The sequence below is a fragment of the Varanus komodoensis genome, unplaced genomic scaffold (genome assembly GCF_004798865.1).
Source record: "Varanus komodoensis strain SLA01 unplaced genomic scaffold, ASM479886v1 scaffold1, whole genome shotgun sequence".
Taxonomy (NCBI): domain Eukaryota; kingdom Metazoa; phylum Chordata; class Lepidosauria; order Squamata; family Varanidae; genus Varanus; species Varanus komodoensis.
The window spans coordinates 83345320-83361522 of NW_025335268.1; the positions used below are offsets into that span (position 1 = coordinate 83345320).

The 16203-nt window shown below is 40.5% G+C and overlaps 1 protein-coding gene across 1 annotated transcript; it reads left to right on the forward strand.

Annotated features, from left to right (window-relative positions):
• The first annotated feature begins 495 nt into the window (after nt 1-495).
• Nucleotides 496-6439, forward strand: SLC25A6 (solute carrier family 25 member 6). Its single transcript, XM_044432836.1, has 4 exons — nt 496-717; nt 2283-2769; nt 3943-4083; nt 5815-6439. The coding sequence occupies exons 1-4, from the start codon at nt 607-609 to the stop codon at nt 5970-5972; spliced, it is 897 nt and encodes a 298-aa protein (XP_044288771.1). The 5' UTR covers nt 496-606; the 3' UTR covers nt 5973-6439.
• Nucleotides 6440-16203: the final 9764 nt, after the last annotated feature.

The following is a 16203-nucleotide window of genomic DNA, read 5'->3' on the forward strand; positions in this document are numbered from 1 at the left end:
ATCTGGGAAACCGGTGACGGTCGGAACAAGCCCTGATGTACTCAGCAAACCTTATTTCCGAGCAAATATGCATCGCATCAAGTGGTCCCACCCCAACCTTTCCCCGTAATAAAGCACCCATTGATAAGGCTGCAGCTCTACGCTTGCTTTATCAGGAATAGTTTGCGTTGAACTCAGTGGAACCACCCACTTCTAAATACACATGCGTAAAATGGAATTGTAACTCCCACTGCGTACGAGCAGGCAAACGCGTGCGGAATCGCAGCCCGACAGTTAACCATTCACCCCAAGGCGCCTTACTACGGGACGGTGCGGACAGCAGCCTTACAGAGCAGCCGTGGAGGCGAGGTGGGATGGAAGCCCGCGTGCGAGCAGCACACGCCTCGCTTCCTCCCCAGCGAAACGTCCCCAGAAAAGACCTCCTCTTTGCGCTTTCCCTACCAATGGCGCCCCGCGGGCGGAGCCTCCCGCGCCGGCCATTTAGCTCCGGAGCCGAGGCGGACCTTCCCTTTCGGTGTCTTGAGCGGCAGCGGTAGCGTCCGCAACGCCTCGGATCCCAGCCCCTCCCCCTCAGTGCCAGCCGGCGGTTCCGGACCAAACGCTACCATGGCAGAGCAGGCCATCTCCTTCGCCAAGGACTTCCTGGCAGGCGGCGTGGCAGCGGCGATCAGCAAGACGGCGGTGGCGCCCATTGAACGAGTCAAGCTGTTGCTTCAGGTCGGGCCCGGCAGCCGCGCGTCGCGTAAAATTAGAAGTGGGGTGGCTCGGCGCGGGTGAGGGTTGGGATCTCTGCTTTCCCTTTCTCTCGGCTTATCTCTCTCTCCACCTGCCCGCACGCGTGGGATCATCCACGTCCCTGAGGCGCCTTCGCGCGGCTCCCACCGCAGGGACAATGGAGATCGGCGGCGCCAACGCTCTTCCTGTCTGGGTGCGGCGCGCACGCGGGGCTCCTGTCAGACGGGCTCCGTTACAGGACGTCCGTTGGGACGCGGGGGGGATGGGGCCCGACAGTCAGGTGGCGGTTCAACTGTGCGTGGTGGGGCCGAGACAAAAGCAGGGACCGCCTCACTCGGGCGCGCTCCTTCCTCCTTTCCGTTCTTCCCGCTATGTCTCCTTCGAGTCGGGAGGAGCGAGCGAGGGCGGGAGCACAAGGAGGTCGAAGCGGGGAGGTGGCCGCCATCTTCCTTCCGGCGACGTGTCCCTGATTGGCGCGGCGGTGGACGTATGGCCCAGCCAGGCTGGGAAGGAGGCGGGATGGTTCCGCCTCTCTCTTCTCCTGTCTCGCGAGATTCGGATAGACGTGACCTTTGTGGAGCAAGCGAGGTGACTTGCCGGCGCTGCTGTGGCCCTCGGCCGACCTCTTCCCCTGGGCGACTGCATTCAGTTGGGCGCTCGTTTAACAGCACTGAAATCTTCCGCGCCGGGAGGCAGAGCACGCCTGCCCCAGCATCGATTTTTTAGGCTTTCGCGGACTGTTCCCTCGTCCCAGTCAGAGAGAGGCGCATATCGAGCCCTTGCAACTTTTCACTTGTGAGCCTGTGGCCTCACTCGCGAGTCAACTTAAATATTTCTCGACCTAATTTATTTATTCTTTTATTAAACACCTATACTCCCAATGGATAACGTTCTCTGACAGTTCATGACAATTGCAGCACAGTTGCAGTTTATTGCAGTGCAATAAAACAGTTTATATAAGTTTAGATCTACAACATAAAACCTAAGAAAAAACCAGTAACGGTATATAGATTGAAAAATGCAATAATAAGTTTAAAAACAATGGTGTTCTTCACCTTGTGCTGACAATACCACAATGTAGATGCTAAACAAACCCCTCTGGGGGCTTGGTTCCATGACTGGGGTGCTTTGGGAGAAGCCAGCAGCTTCACTTCTTTTGGCGGGGCTCCTGCTGATGTTAAGACATGAATAATTATATATGGGACAAAATAACTTGGTTCCAAACCCTCTTTAAAAGGTTGAAACAGCTGATTATATTCTCAAAGTCACCCAAGTTGAAACATCTGAACATCCTTTATTTTATTTTCACAGAAAATATTCCCAAGTTAAAGCAAAGTCTCAGGTAGTTTTTTTGTTTGTTTTTCATACTGCTTGTAATATATTTTCATTTTTCTAGCTTTCAGATGTAAAATGTGACTTCAGGTCTTTAAAAGGTATACTTGATAGTGAAGTGGAAAGAATAAGGCCCAACCATTAACAGAATTTATATTTATTCGGCTCATTAAAAGTTTTCACTTAAAGTAACCATGAACACATTTTTCTTACAGGTACAACATGCAAGCAAACAGATTGCTGCTGACAAACAGTACAAAGGAATCATTGATTGTGTAGTTCGCATTCCTAAAGAGCAAGGAATCCTATCCTTCTGGCGTGGCAATTTAGCCAATGTCATCAGATACTTCCCAACCCAGGCTCTCAACTTTGCCTTCAAGGATAAGTATAAGCAAATATTTTTAGGAGGAGTAGACAAGCACACACAATTCTGGAGGTATTTTGCTGGTAACCTAGCCTCTGGTGGTGCAGCTGGAGCTACCTCCCTTTGCTTTGTCTACCCTTTGGATTTTGCAAGAACCCGTCTGGCTGCTGATGTTGGAAAAGCTGGTGCTGACAGAGAATTCACAGGCCTGGGGGACTGTCTAGTCAAAATCTTCAGATCTGATGGCCTGCGTGGCTTATACCAAGGCTTCAATGTCTCTGTCCAGGGTATTATCATCTATAGAGCTGCCTACTTTGGAATCTATGACACAGCAAAAGGTAAATGAGAGCTGCAGGCTGATCTTCCAAAACAACAGTTTGAACACTTGTATAATACATGGAAGGGTTGAAACGAGACAAGAAATTCAGTTGAAACTGGCTCACGTGCAATGGTTTTTCACCTCTGTAGAGAAGAACTTTAAAGTAGAGCAAGTGTTGACGTACAAACAGATTAAATGGGAAAAAATGCACATGTGAAACAATGTGACAACATGGAACTATTTTAAATGTGTGTTAAGTTGGACATACTAATTTAATTGTTTAGGCTTGTAAACTGATACTTTATTGATTGAAGAATAGCTAGAAACTTACAACTAATTGGCAGAAGCTAGTTCTGCACCCTTTTCTTAGTGGTGTCTGGAAAGTATGAGGTGAAGAGGGTTATGAGAGAAACAACAGGGAAGAAAACTATCGGGAGAGAAATAAGGTATTTCTATAAAAGGAAAACTTGTAGTATCTGGAAAGTTCATACTTAATATGATAGCAAGAATAATGAAAAAGGTAACAAGGCAATTGAATGATTTGGGGCAGATAAATAATTTAAAATAACTGCTGTAGTCTCATATGTTGTTGAGATGAATTTTTGAAATTGGTCTTTGAATATTTTAGATTGTTTTTAATTAAACCTGGAAATACACCTTGTGAATTAGTCCTACATATTGCATGCGACTGAAAGTGAGGGGTTTATGAAACATGCATCTAAGACTTTACTAAAATCTAGAGGAATTTACTAAGATCTAGAGGAATTGAGATTACACACATAGAAATGCAATTAAAAGAATACTATTGACAGTGAAATATATGAAATCCATTAGGGTTCAGTGATGTGCCCTAAATGGGTCTACTACCCAGGCAAAATATGCAATTGCTAAATGAAATACTGGTCTTCTGCTACAAGCAGCCTGGAGAGTTGAAAATACAAACTGGCTGAAGTGTTAGCTGGAAAACATGTGACACCTTCAGCATTATGGTATGGATGTTAAGAACAGGTAACATCATCCATTTTTAATTGTTGAATTAGTTGATGGGTCTAAAAAAGGCTATTACTTGAATTGTTATTCCACTAGTGTACTAATTTCCTATAAAGTACAAAAAAAGTTAAGGCTTTACTTAATGGAAAGCAGTTCCTAATTTCAGAAAAGAAAACATTTAACATTTCTTCATTTGTCATAGGTATGCTCCCAGATCCTAGGAACACTCATATTGTGGTCAGCTGGATGATTGCACAGACAGTGACTTCTGTAGCTGGTGTGGTCTCCTACCCCTTTGACACAGTGCGGCGTCGAATGATGATGCAATCTGGGCGTAAAGCAAGTAAGCAACACTTAAATAACTTTCCAGTGGTATATGGTTTTGAATTCTTGTAAGTTGAAAATCTTGTAGCATCATTAGAAAGTAGAATACAAGGCTTAGGCTCATTTAGTCCCACTGACTTGACTGGACTGTGTTTAGGAGAGTTGGGATGAAAGTTCATAACCTTCAGTCTTGATGTGGCAATTTCTATAGGCATTTGAGTCTATCATACACAGGTTGCAGTAGTAATGCTTAGAGAGCTAACTTTCTTTACAGTGTTTATAAACTGCCATATAACAAATATTACCAGTTGTATTAAAGAGGAAAACAAGTTAAAAATCAGTCACATGGGCAGAACAGTAAAATGTAATGCTGCATAAAGTCATATTCAAGCCCAAGAGTGGAGAATAAAAGAACTAAAATAGATTTAAAAGTCTGTAACAAGTTTCAATCTTAGATGAAAACAGAAAAAGGCTTTTAAGTAGCATTGAAAATAGAGTGGCCTTGTTTGTACACAGTACTGATCTGCTTGCTGACCTGCCCAGGTTTGTAGCTGCAGAGGGGGGGAGGTGTTTTTTGGTTTTGTTTTGTTATTTGGAAGACAAGCCAATTCTGGTTTGCTTTCTCAGTCCCTGGACTGTTCTTTTGCCCACATCCTGTTGTATCCCAAATGTATTTGTAGAACTAGCATGTAGAAAGGGCAATTTATTAACTTTGTAGGAGGCTGTACATGCCTCTGATGACAAAGTTGGATATATGAGCATCTCCAAACTGCAGACTTGGTTCTTTAGTGTTTGATTCCCTCCAGAACAGGCTGAACACACATCTGGATAGATGTAGAAGACCAGTACCAACTAACATGCAGTCTTATCTGAATTAAACTTCAGCTTGTTAGGCCTCATACAGTCCATTAAAGCATTCGATGTCTCTCCCCTGACAGAGGCTATCACATAGGGCAATCAAGACAGCTTCTTTACCAAAACCAAACCTAAAATCATATTGAAATGGGTCTAGATATTATGCTTAATCCAAGAGTACCTGGAAACCACCTTGCCCAAACAGGATATTAGCAACTAGCTGATAGCTGTCCTAAATTTTCCAGCACAAGGTTTTTTTTTTTTCATCAAGGGCAGTCATACCACACCCTTCTTTAACATAGTTAAGTCCCACACCCTCTTTCAATGATAGGGGTAAAGGTCAGGTGTACAGCATTTTGTCCACATCCTCAGGCTATAAAATGCAATGAATAACAGGGTGGAATAAGCTGGTGTCTTTGGACACCCATTTACACAGATCTACATTAATTGTGGTCTCCAGAGCATTGAAGGTAAAATTTATTTTTTCTTCTAATTTATCTTGAGAATCTGTTAGTGTGCTATTAACCATATGCCTTAAATACTGTATAAATATGGTCATGATTCTAAATAGTTAATATTTTACTCCTAATGAGGCTAACATCTTGATATTCAACAGATTGTCTCTATAGTTAATCCCTATTGCAGTCACGAGATTTGGAGATAATGTCATAGCAGCATTTTAAGATGTGCTTAGTTAATCAAGTTGGTTCTTTTTTCTCCTTCCACGAATAAAAGTTTTTTTGTGTTATGTAGTTTCAGAGTTATATTAGAACAACTTAGTCTGAAGTCCTAAATGTTTTATCTCTGCAACTTTTACATATTTTGAACAATTTATTGTGATGGTCTTGCTGTCCTTGAATTTTAATACTTAATATGTACCATCTTCTACCCACAGCTGAAGTCATGTACTCTGGAACAATTGACTGCTGGAAGAAGATTGCAAGAGATGAGGGTGGAAAGGCTTTCTTCAAGGGTGCATGGTCCAATGTTCTTCGAGGCATGGGTGGTGCTTTTGTGCTTGTGTTGTACGATGAGTTAAAGAAAGTCATCTAAAAAAACTTGGTAGAATTGTAAGTTAAGTTGACAGATCATGTAGAATAACTTGCCATTATGGACCATTGACCAAAACAAAATCCTGTGCAGTCTTATTTATCGGGGCCAGATCATGTGTTAAGTAGGGCTAGAAACTGCCTTCAGTGAACTGATGTACTTCAGTACCATTATTCAGACATCAAAAGAGACAACTTAGTTCACTAGAGTTGTCTGCTTTTGGTGTTTATTGTAGTGGTAGCAGTTCTGGGACCAAGGCAGCTGATCTGCACACGTCTGGGGATTAGCCAGAAGTTTCAAGTCCTATCTTAAAGGACCATAAAACCATGTGTTGAGAAGAATTCATTTAACAAATCATATTTTTCCACTTGTACTTAAGCATTATGTACTGTTTTGCACAGCTAAACATCTAGCGTTTGTGTTCTCAAATTTGGGGCATTCAGTGAAACAATAAAACAAAATTAACTCTGTGTTGAATTTACTGTTCTACCTTGATATCGAACCATGTACAAAGGTGAAGCACCTGGTTTCAGGTAACACTATTTTGAGGAGAGTATCCAGCAATGTAGAAAAGAAATCCAAGAGATGGTGCAACAAGTCCATAGGTGCCCGGAAGTTGGCATTTGAGCTCCACTTCAGGCAGTGAAATGTCTTTGACTGCTTGCACTGTTGACATTGCATTTTATCACTGGACATCTTCCTATCTGGAGACATTGACTTTAAAAAAAATGAAGTCTGTTTAGGTGGAGCTTTTGAATGTAGTCAAGAGACTTAACTACAGCTTTATGGAAAGTGGGCAAAATGGTTTGTTCTAGGGCCTAAAGCTTGTGCTCTGAATATGGAAAAACAGAGCTTGCAAAATACTAATAAAGTGGCTTGGTATTTATTGATTGTGTTATGTTACTGATAATAGACAATCTCAGGAAAGGCAGTAGAAGCAGATTGTAAAACCATATTTGAAGCAAGAAAAGAAGAGCTTGGTTGTGTTCTGCTGATTGTACTGTTAACGCTGTCAATTGAACAGAATGAAACTACATGCTTCAGAGGAAAGTAGTGCTTCTGTAAATGATAAGGTGGAGAATGACTGAAGGAAACACTAAATCTTCATATGTTTAATACAAGGAGAACATATAACAGCCCAACTCAGAAATGGGTTGCTTTGTTATCAACGTGAGTTAAATTGTGCAGTGTTCTAGTAGTCTTCCAAAAGAGGGCCAAGGTATTCAAAAAAAAAAAAAAAAACCCCACTTGACAGGTGTCGCTCTGTATAGAAGAAATGGTGCATTAGCCTTCAGTCTTCAAACTGTGCTTTGAAGATTTCTCATTGAGTTTCAAAAAGCCACTAGAACTGTTTATTTTAAGAATTTGGAATGTCAGCAAGAGTGCTGACTCTTAATTATTTTAATTTAGGGAAGCCAATAAATAGAACCCAAGCAGCCTTCAATCTTACCTTTTATATGTGGTGTAGGCAAGTGATAGCTGTTGCATAAGGGATTCTGCACTAACAGTTTTGAAATGACTAGTCTGAAGCATTTTTGGCCATAGAACAGGAAATTTTCTTGCAACTTCCACTGGTGAGCAGGTCATCAAAGGAATTCTTCCACAATAATTTCTCTGCTCCATTTACCATATGGGATTTAACGGGTGAGTATTCCCATGAATGGTATGTCCCTTTGAGCCAATAGCTACCAGCCTCCTCAGGGAACACACAAAACAGCCTTCCTGCTAGGAATCACTTTGACATGCAGAGTCTATGAACTAAAAAGACCTATGCATATTGCAGCAAGACACAATGGTGGTAAGGTAGACCCCATCTTATAAAACTCTCCTGCACCGCTCCTCCAGCTGCTCCCTGCTTGCTTTTTCCATCAGAAGGCCACTGTATTGAGTCCCAGGACTTGCTCATGCTCTACACAAAGTAGGAAATAAGAAAATAACAGCATTTCTGTATCAGGTTTAGGAAAACACTTCAAAGGTTTTTGGAATTTGCTGTAATTGTTTCTCATCAGCTGTTGGTATTAGGTCCACCCATACCTTCTGCAGAAGGGAAGTTAAAACTTAGTAGATTAAAAATTCTTGAAAGGGTGGTTTTAGATGGCCTGTCTCATAACATTTTATGGGAGGTGAAAATAAATTTAATTAAACTCTTACAGTGCCTAAAGCCATCCTACCTTCATCAAAACAAACGGAGTAAGTTGTAATTGTTGCACAAAGACCTTTGATTAGTAGTAGCAGATCATTGGCAAAATTGGATTTGGCACAAATGCATGTATATATAGTTAAACCAATTTTCATACCTGGAAATGCACAAATCCCCCCATTGTAAAATATCCATAAAATGTGCATTTTCACATATTAGCATATGGAGTAAATGCACATTTTGGTCATTTTTTCCTATGACAACTTGAGTGAAATTACAACAGGTTTTAAAAAAAAAGATCTTCAAGTCCATGAAATTTTGTGAAATCTGTCTTGTCAAAAGCCAGGTCTCTGTGGAATCTGTTGATTGTATTCTTAGAAATTTAAATTTATTTGAGTCTATTGCAAATTTGACACCCCTAGTTCTAAGCAATAGTGGAAATGTTAGGATTCGGTTTTGTACTGAAAGCTGGAATGGAAATGGGGAGAGGGCGGCAGATTGGCCAGCAGAAATCAGCCATCATCAATTTTGTGCCCTCCAGATGGTTTGGATAGCAACTCCCAAAATTCCTGGCTGTTACTAGCTATACTGGCTGTGGTTTGTGGGAATGTCATCCAAACCATCTGGGAAGCACTGAGACTGGGAAAGGCTGGGATAGAGAAGCACTGCCTTATCTCTGGCCAGGATTTTAGGAGGAAGGTCCCCTTTTAATGTAATATAGTTTCTAGGGGTTAAGCTAGAAAGCAATCTGGTCTCTAGGAAAGGAAGCAATTCCTCACCCCTGGCGAGAGTGTCAGAAATGGAGTGGGAAAACATAAGCTCATTATATGAAAGGCTCAGCTTAACTTTTCACATAATTGGTGGGAACATTCAGTGGAAGGGCTCAGGATGATCTTAGGATCTGGGCAAACATATATGGAAGGAGACAATATTTCCAGTAACTTAGCCATAAACTGTTAGGGCTTTAAAAGTTAATTCCAGCACTTTGAATGAGACTGAGAAATGGACTGAAAGTTAGTGCAGTTTTTAGAGCTATTCTATATCCACTAACTTGTGAGTACCCTTTGAACTTAATGGGTTTTATACTTAGTATAATTTACATACTAGTGTATATTTAGAAAAAAAAATCTAAAGTTTGCTTATTAAGAAAAAATGGTTCACTTTTGCTTACATTTGTATCATAGTTTATTTAGTTAAGTCTGTAGGTGGACTGCAATACCAAGAGTACAAAAAACAAAATTATAACACTTGGTACCATATACATAGATCATTCAACATCTAGTGGCTCTCTTGTTCAATTTATTTATAGTCACAAGGTCTAGGAACCTCTGCATTTTAACTTTAATACTTGTAAAGGTAAGCTCAAAAAAGAGGCAGAGGGCTAGAATTTACAAAGCATTGTTAAATTTGTCTGGACATCTTTATGGTGGTACTTCAGTAGTCTGAAAAGTGCAAAATGTCCACTTTTATTTATATTAATGTACAAATATGTGTGAAGCAGCTAATCCTCAGTAGTAAAGATTCGAAACCATTATTCACCTTCATATTAACTGCAATATTTGGCAGATTATTATATTCCATATATTATATTCAACACAAATGCATTCCACAACTCAATATTCTTACATTGCTAAAGAATGTCTTCCGGAACATGGGATCTGTTGAAAAAAAGAGGATGTTAAACATGCTCTCAAATCCTCTTTTCAGTTATATTACCCCCTGCACAGGGAGAGTTGCATGCTGCACACACCCATCAGCTTGCACAGGACATGACTTTAGTCATGTACCATTTCAGTATATGCATGTACACACAGGGTGTATTAAGGGATTTAAAAAAACCTTCAGAAGAAGGATGCACGAGAGCATCCTCTGTGTTACTTTATTTTCAATCTACAAATATCAGAAGATCTGGATTCAAACTTAGATATCCCAGTTTATGCTAGAAATGGGTCTCTCTTATTAGAACTGGAGATCAGATGAATAACGTTTGTCTTTACATCTTGTAAATGAAATTACCTGCTGGTTCATACTGAATTATTCACATGCCAGTGTAACTGTATTTGTTGCCTTGCTTAACTGAGGCCATCTTCCTTCCAACATCCAACATCCTGGTTACCCAGTCGCAAATATGTACCCCATCTCAGTATAACCAAGGCTTATTCCCCCACTAAGTTCTAAATCACAAATTAAATGGACTGCAACCGGAGGCTGGGGGACAGCAAGTCTTCTCCCCAGAAAATTTTAGGTTTGATTCAGTCATGCTTGGAGTTAAAAAGTGAATTGTTCTCAGTCTCCCCATTCAGTGCTCTTTGCTTTTATTATAACAAATTTACAACAGTGTTTGCATCTTATTTTTTTGGGATTCCTGAGTGCAGGAATTAATGTACATGGTATCTTCAAAAATACATTAAGAAGTCTTCTTGTCTGAAAATGCCACAGGTTCCTGATAATGTTTTCAGTTTCCATGGAATAATTGTCTTTTTGGAACAAGATAATTGTTTATTTGAACAAGAAATGTGCTGGAATATCTTATTATGCAACCAAGCCTATACCAATTGCTCTTTGTAACCCTGCTTTCTATCATAAACTTTTGATTTCAACAGTCTTTATGTCATTATATAAGTAGGAAGTTTCAGGTTGCAATTTTGTCAAATATCATTTAATCTGTCAGGTTCCACAGATGACTTAAATGCAGTTAGTTTCTGCTTAGTCTTAGAATTCATGCTGAGTGTTATGGTTTTATTGTTTGTATTCTATTGCATTTTATGAATTGTTGTAAACCACCAAGAGAGCTTAAGCTACTGGATGGTATAGAAAGAAACAGCTAGATTGGTTCAAGGAAGCACTTGTTGATAATGGCAGCCCTTATATCCTTATAGTTCTCCTCTGCCCTAAACATGTCTGGAAAATATGTCCCAAGGGATAAATTCATTCTTACACTATTCAGTCGAAGTAGGTGAATGATTTCATATCTAGAAATTAACCTTAAGCTACATTAGCAATTAGCAACCCCCACCCCCCAAAATAAGCAATTTTCAAACTCAAGGGGAATCATTCCTCTAGGCACTTTTTTGATCAACCATTCTAGGTTTATAGGCAGCAATAAATTTCCTGAGGCCATCCTTTTGCTTCCAGTCACAGTGCTTTTGGGAGGGATTTATTTATTTCATTTTTATACTCCCCAACAGCTGAGGCTCCCTAGGTGGTTACCAAACATTAAAAATGCACCAACAACACACTGAAGAAACATACCAGAATAGAGGCGATTTTAGAGATTTCCGTGGTCTTCTTTACTGCTGGTGGCAGCAGGAACATCTGAAGAAAGCTCACTTACTGGTTCCTGTGACCCACCTGTGCAAGCTGTTTCTGCCTCCACAGGCTCTGTCCAGGTACGCCCTGTCAGCTGTCCATCTATCCTGTACTGCGCATCTGACCCCACTGGGGTTCCAGTCTGGTCCTCAGGGTTTCCTCAGAAAGCCATACCCCCTTTCCTTGGCCAACCCCTTTGCCTCAACTGCTGATCATTTTGTGCTTTCCTGGCTTCCGCATATCCTTTTCCCAACCTGAAAAGTTTAAATGCCCCACATAAAGCGTACTAGTAGGAATAGCTTTAAGCTAACTCTGCTGGCATGATTGGTCTTTCAACTCCTTCCACTTTTCCTTTGGTCCCAACTCGGTGTGCTGGGAGGGCAGTACCCATCTACTAACGGTGGGTGGCAGCTTGCAATAGGAAGCCATACTTGAATTCCATTCGGCAGATTGTGTAGCAGATGGGATTTGCAATTAGGACAAACCAATCCCGGGCAGGCCTTTCCTTTCCAATGCAAGCACTGCTGCCGCTAGGAGCAAGGAATGGGGATAACAACTGGAGTTGCTCAGAAATGAGGGGAGATTAAATGAGCTCACCCCAATCTGCCTGTATGAGCAGGCTTGGACTCTGAAGTCTTGCTATACACAGAATTACTCAGTGTACACTGCAGACCTATATGTAATGTAAACATAATGTAATTGCAAACAAGGAACACAGAGAGACACAGAATCCTGACCACTCATTAGCAAGCTGAGCAGGTCCTGTCTTTCTCTTGCAGTCACCTCCAGTTGAATCAGTCTGACCAAAGAATTCTATACTTTAAGTACACATATGGATACATGGAATATATATAGTGATATATGGTAACGATACTTACAGTCTCAATTGTATTTCTTATGACAACCTAGGAAACAGACAAACAGGCCGTATTATCATATAGTGGTGGTATAAAGTGTTATGTCTAGGTTCTCAGTCCATGCTTGATTTCAGCTATATATCTTAATGGGCAAGGAAGGGAAAAGGTGCCAGCAGCAATTAATAAATAGGGCAGGTGAGCAGGGAAGCTGATTTGCTTGTGGGAAGACTTTTAGGGGCTTTGCTGGCTGGGAGTGCTGAAAACTGGAGGACCTTTTTCTCTCTCTACGCTGGCATAGGATTGTGCCCTTAACTTTCTGCTTAATGTGTCCTTTTCCACTGCCTTGCATTATAAGCAGGATTTTTGTGGGGCTTTTCTAACCCTCGGGTCTCTTGACTCCTACCTAGGGGAAAAGTTATTTTTTTAATGGTAGGCATGTCATGAGCAGAGCTGGCTGGAGCCGGGGGTCAGACTAGATGGCCCAGGAGACCCCTTCTGACTTGCTCTGTTTCTATGCTTCTATGTGGTGCTGTGTTGTTTAAACCTGCTGGCCCATCATGTACCTTCCCCATCCCCTAAAAAGACTAGTCAACACTCTCCATTGCCTTTCCCCTCCTTGTCTCCCACACACATTCTTTTTTCTGGATTGCTGCATTGCAATTAGTTCTTTATACTTTTTTATTGTAAGCTGTCCTGAGATGCTAGTGGTGGATGGGTTAGAAAAGCTATAAATACATACATACATACATACATACATACATACATACATACTTTTCAACCCAGAATTTAGTCTAAACCCTTCACCCATCTCTTGTCACTGGATTACTTAACTTTTGCGCAGACCTAACTTCCTTGCTTACCTATCCATGAACTCTCTTGTCTGTCTTTCCTTTCTTTTGTGATTACACTGCAGAAGCAGGCCTGTGTGGTAGGAAAACTCCATCTATTAGTGCTTGCAAACGTATGGACCCTGATGTCTAAACTTAGGGTACATAACTTTAATGATTATCCTTTTTGAGCATTTCTTTTACCATTTTCCCCAAATTTTTCTCAAATCATTCATAGTACATTCTTTATTCTTGGCAGCCACAATCTCATCCCCATCTCTTCCTTCAAATGTATCCAATGAAGGATTGAACAAGGATCACCATATAGTCTGATAGATATAGCAGTAAATGTACATTTGGATTGCCTATTTGAGATATGCATTTCTGCATCAAGCATCACATGAGGACTGTTCAAAGTAAGCCTAGATTGTTCCTTACCTTTATTTGGAATTTATAGCAGGACTTATCAACGTTACAGCTACTTGGAGGGGTTTTCCATCGTATTGTACAGAACAAAGCCCTGCTCAGGGCAATTCACAAGGATCTTAGAAGACAGGCAGATGTGTACAGAAGGAGACACTTCTTCAGATACCCAGCCCCTAAGCTGTTTAGGGCTTTACATGTCATTGTTACCTCCTTAAATTGGGCCTGGACTTCAACTGGTAGCCAGTGCAGACAATACAGGACTGGTGTTCTATCAGCATATCTGCCAGTCCCTCTCAAAAGCCTGGCTGCTCTGTTCTGGACCAACTGTCCAGACCATCTTCACTCTACCAGCCCCACGTAGAATGCATTATGATAGTCCTATCGGGAGATTATCAGAGCATGGGTCCCTGTTGCTAGGCCCTGCTCATCTGATTAAGGATGTAGTTGATGGAGCAGATGAAGCTGGAGGAAAGTGCTCCTCATGACAGCAGTCACCTGGAACCCCAAGGATAACATTGGGTTGAGGAGCATTCCCAAACTACACACCATGTCCCTTACAGGGAGTGCAACCCCATCCAGAACAGGGTGAAAATTACTCAGAGTAGCACCACATACCCTGTCATCAGAGTAATAAGATTTAACAGCATTTGATCAGGTGATGCTTAAATCAGATGAGAAAATGATTAAAAGACTATATAATTTCTTACTAGATAGGAGAATGGAAGATGAACAGGTTAAGGAAACTATGATAATGTGGGCACAAAACTTTGAATATAATATTGAATTAGAAAAATGGCAAAAGCTGTGTGAGAGAAATATTAAAGTAACATTAGCAACTTCATATAAAGAAAACTTGTATAAAATGTTTTATAGATGGTATTTGTCACCAAATAGACTAGCCAAGATGTTTCCAAATATGTCAAATGGATGTTGGAAATGTAAACATAAATTGGGTACCTTCTATCATATGTGGTAGACTTGCGATAAAGCGAAAAAGTATTGGATTAAAATACATAAATGGCTTGAGGATATGTTACAAAAATTCTTAGCTTTTAAACCTGAAGTTTTCTTATTAGGCATTATACCTGTTGATATTAGTAAACAAGAAATGTACTTGATTTTACATGTAATTACTGTGGCAAGGATTGCATTTGCCCAACACTGGAAAAGTGAAGAACCTTCCACCAATGAACTGATCCTAAGAAAGATCTTGGACTGTGCAGAAATGGACAGATTGACTTTGTCATTGAAGGAGAAAGAAGATACTGATTTCTATCAAACTTGGGACTTTTTTTATTATTGGCTAGAGAAATGGGACTTTGTATAGATTCAAATATGTTTTTAAGTTATCATAAATAGAAAAACTGTGGGGGCTGACCCAGCAGTCCGATGTTTCTGGTGATTGATGTTGTTTTTAGTTTTTCTTTGTATTAAGGTTATTTTGAATAAAACTTATTAAAAAAAAAAGAGTAATGAGCTTTCTGGCTTTGGTTTCGACACTGCTGTAGGAATGCCAGTTCAGGCAATGTTTTGTTTTCTACTGGCTGCATAGGTGATGCAGGAAAATAGTGGGTCATGGCTATCCATTGATGTTAAAGGAAGTGTTGAACTTACATCTCTTTTCTTTCTTTTTTACATTTAGTGAAATATTTTTGTTTTGTTTTATGCTATACCAAACTATCCCCTTCCCATCAGCTCCAAACCTCTTCAGCTCCCATTCAAATGCAAGAGATGGACTAGATGCTGAATATCTTTTGCCTGTATTATGCCATCCCTGTATTGTGGTCTAGCTACTATTTGCCAAATGGAGCTGAGTTGTGATCTCTCCAATGCAACATCTGGTCATATCTATCCATGGACACAGCACCACGTATTTGATTTGGCACCACCTATCCTGCTGGGGGCAATGGATTGGATTAATGTATTTCTTGTTATAAATGTATATTGGAATGTAGCAAATTATTTGTTTAAGAATGTTAGGCTTGAGTGGAATAAAGATTTGGAAACTTAATTCTTGATATTGAGGTTGATCAAGCAAAAACTCCTGTTTGTCTATCTTGTTAAGAAGATATTGGCTAGCTCTGGTAAGTACTGTAATATGTAATATGACATACTGAGGCATACTCTGTGATGAGCATTTTTTGTAGTTAGTGTGCTTATCACTCCATCTTGTGGAAGTGAATCCCATAATTTAATTATGTGTCATGTGAAATAATGCCTTTTATTTGTCTTGATGCTCCCACCAATCAGCTTCCTGGAATAATCCTTGGTTCTATTTGGTGATGACTGTTTGCATTATTTTTTTCCTTAGGAAAAATGTTTGCAGCTGCCCATGTGCATTGCAATTATATTCCCGTGGCATGTACAGGAACAACAGATCCTGAGATCCCATATAGTTGGAGGGAATCTTATACTACAAACTCACTTAGAAAAACCCCACCATCGTGGAGGAGCTCACTCGTCTTTCTGCATTTGAACCTACCTGCTATAGGTATTTGGATACCCTTTCAGATATATGAACTGCTACACACACACACACACTCAGTAAACCTATGGATACTGAGTTTTTGTTAACCTTGTGAACTTGCCTTTGCGTGCTTGTTATATTACACATTAAAAATAAATATTTAAAAAACCCTTCCCTGTCATCTTAAATGTGTATGTACTTCCCATTT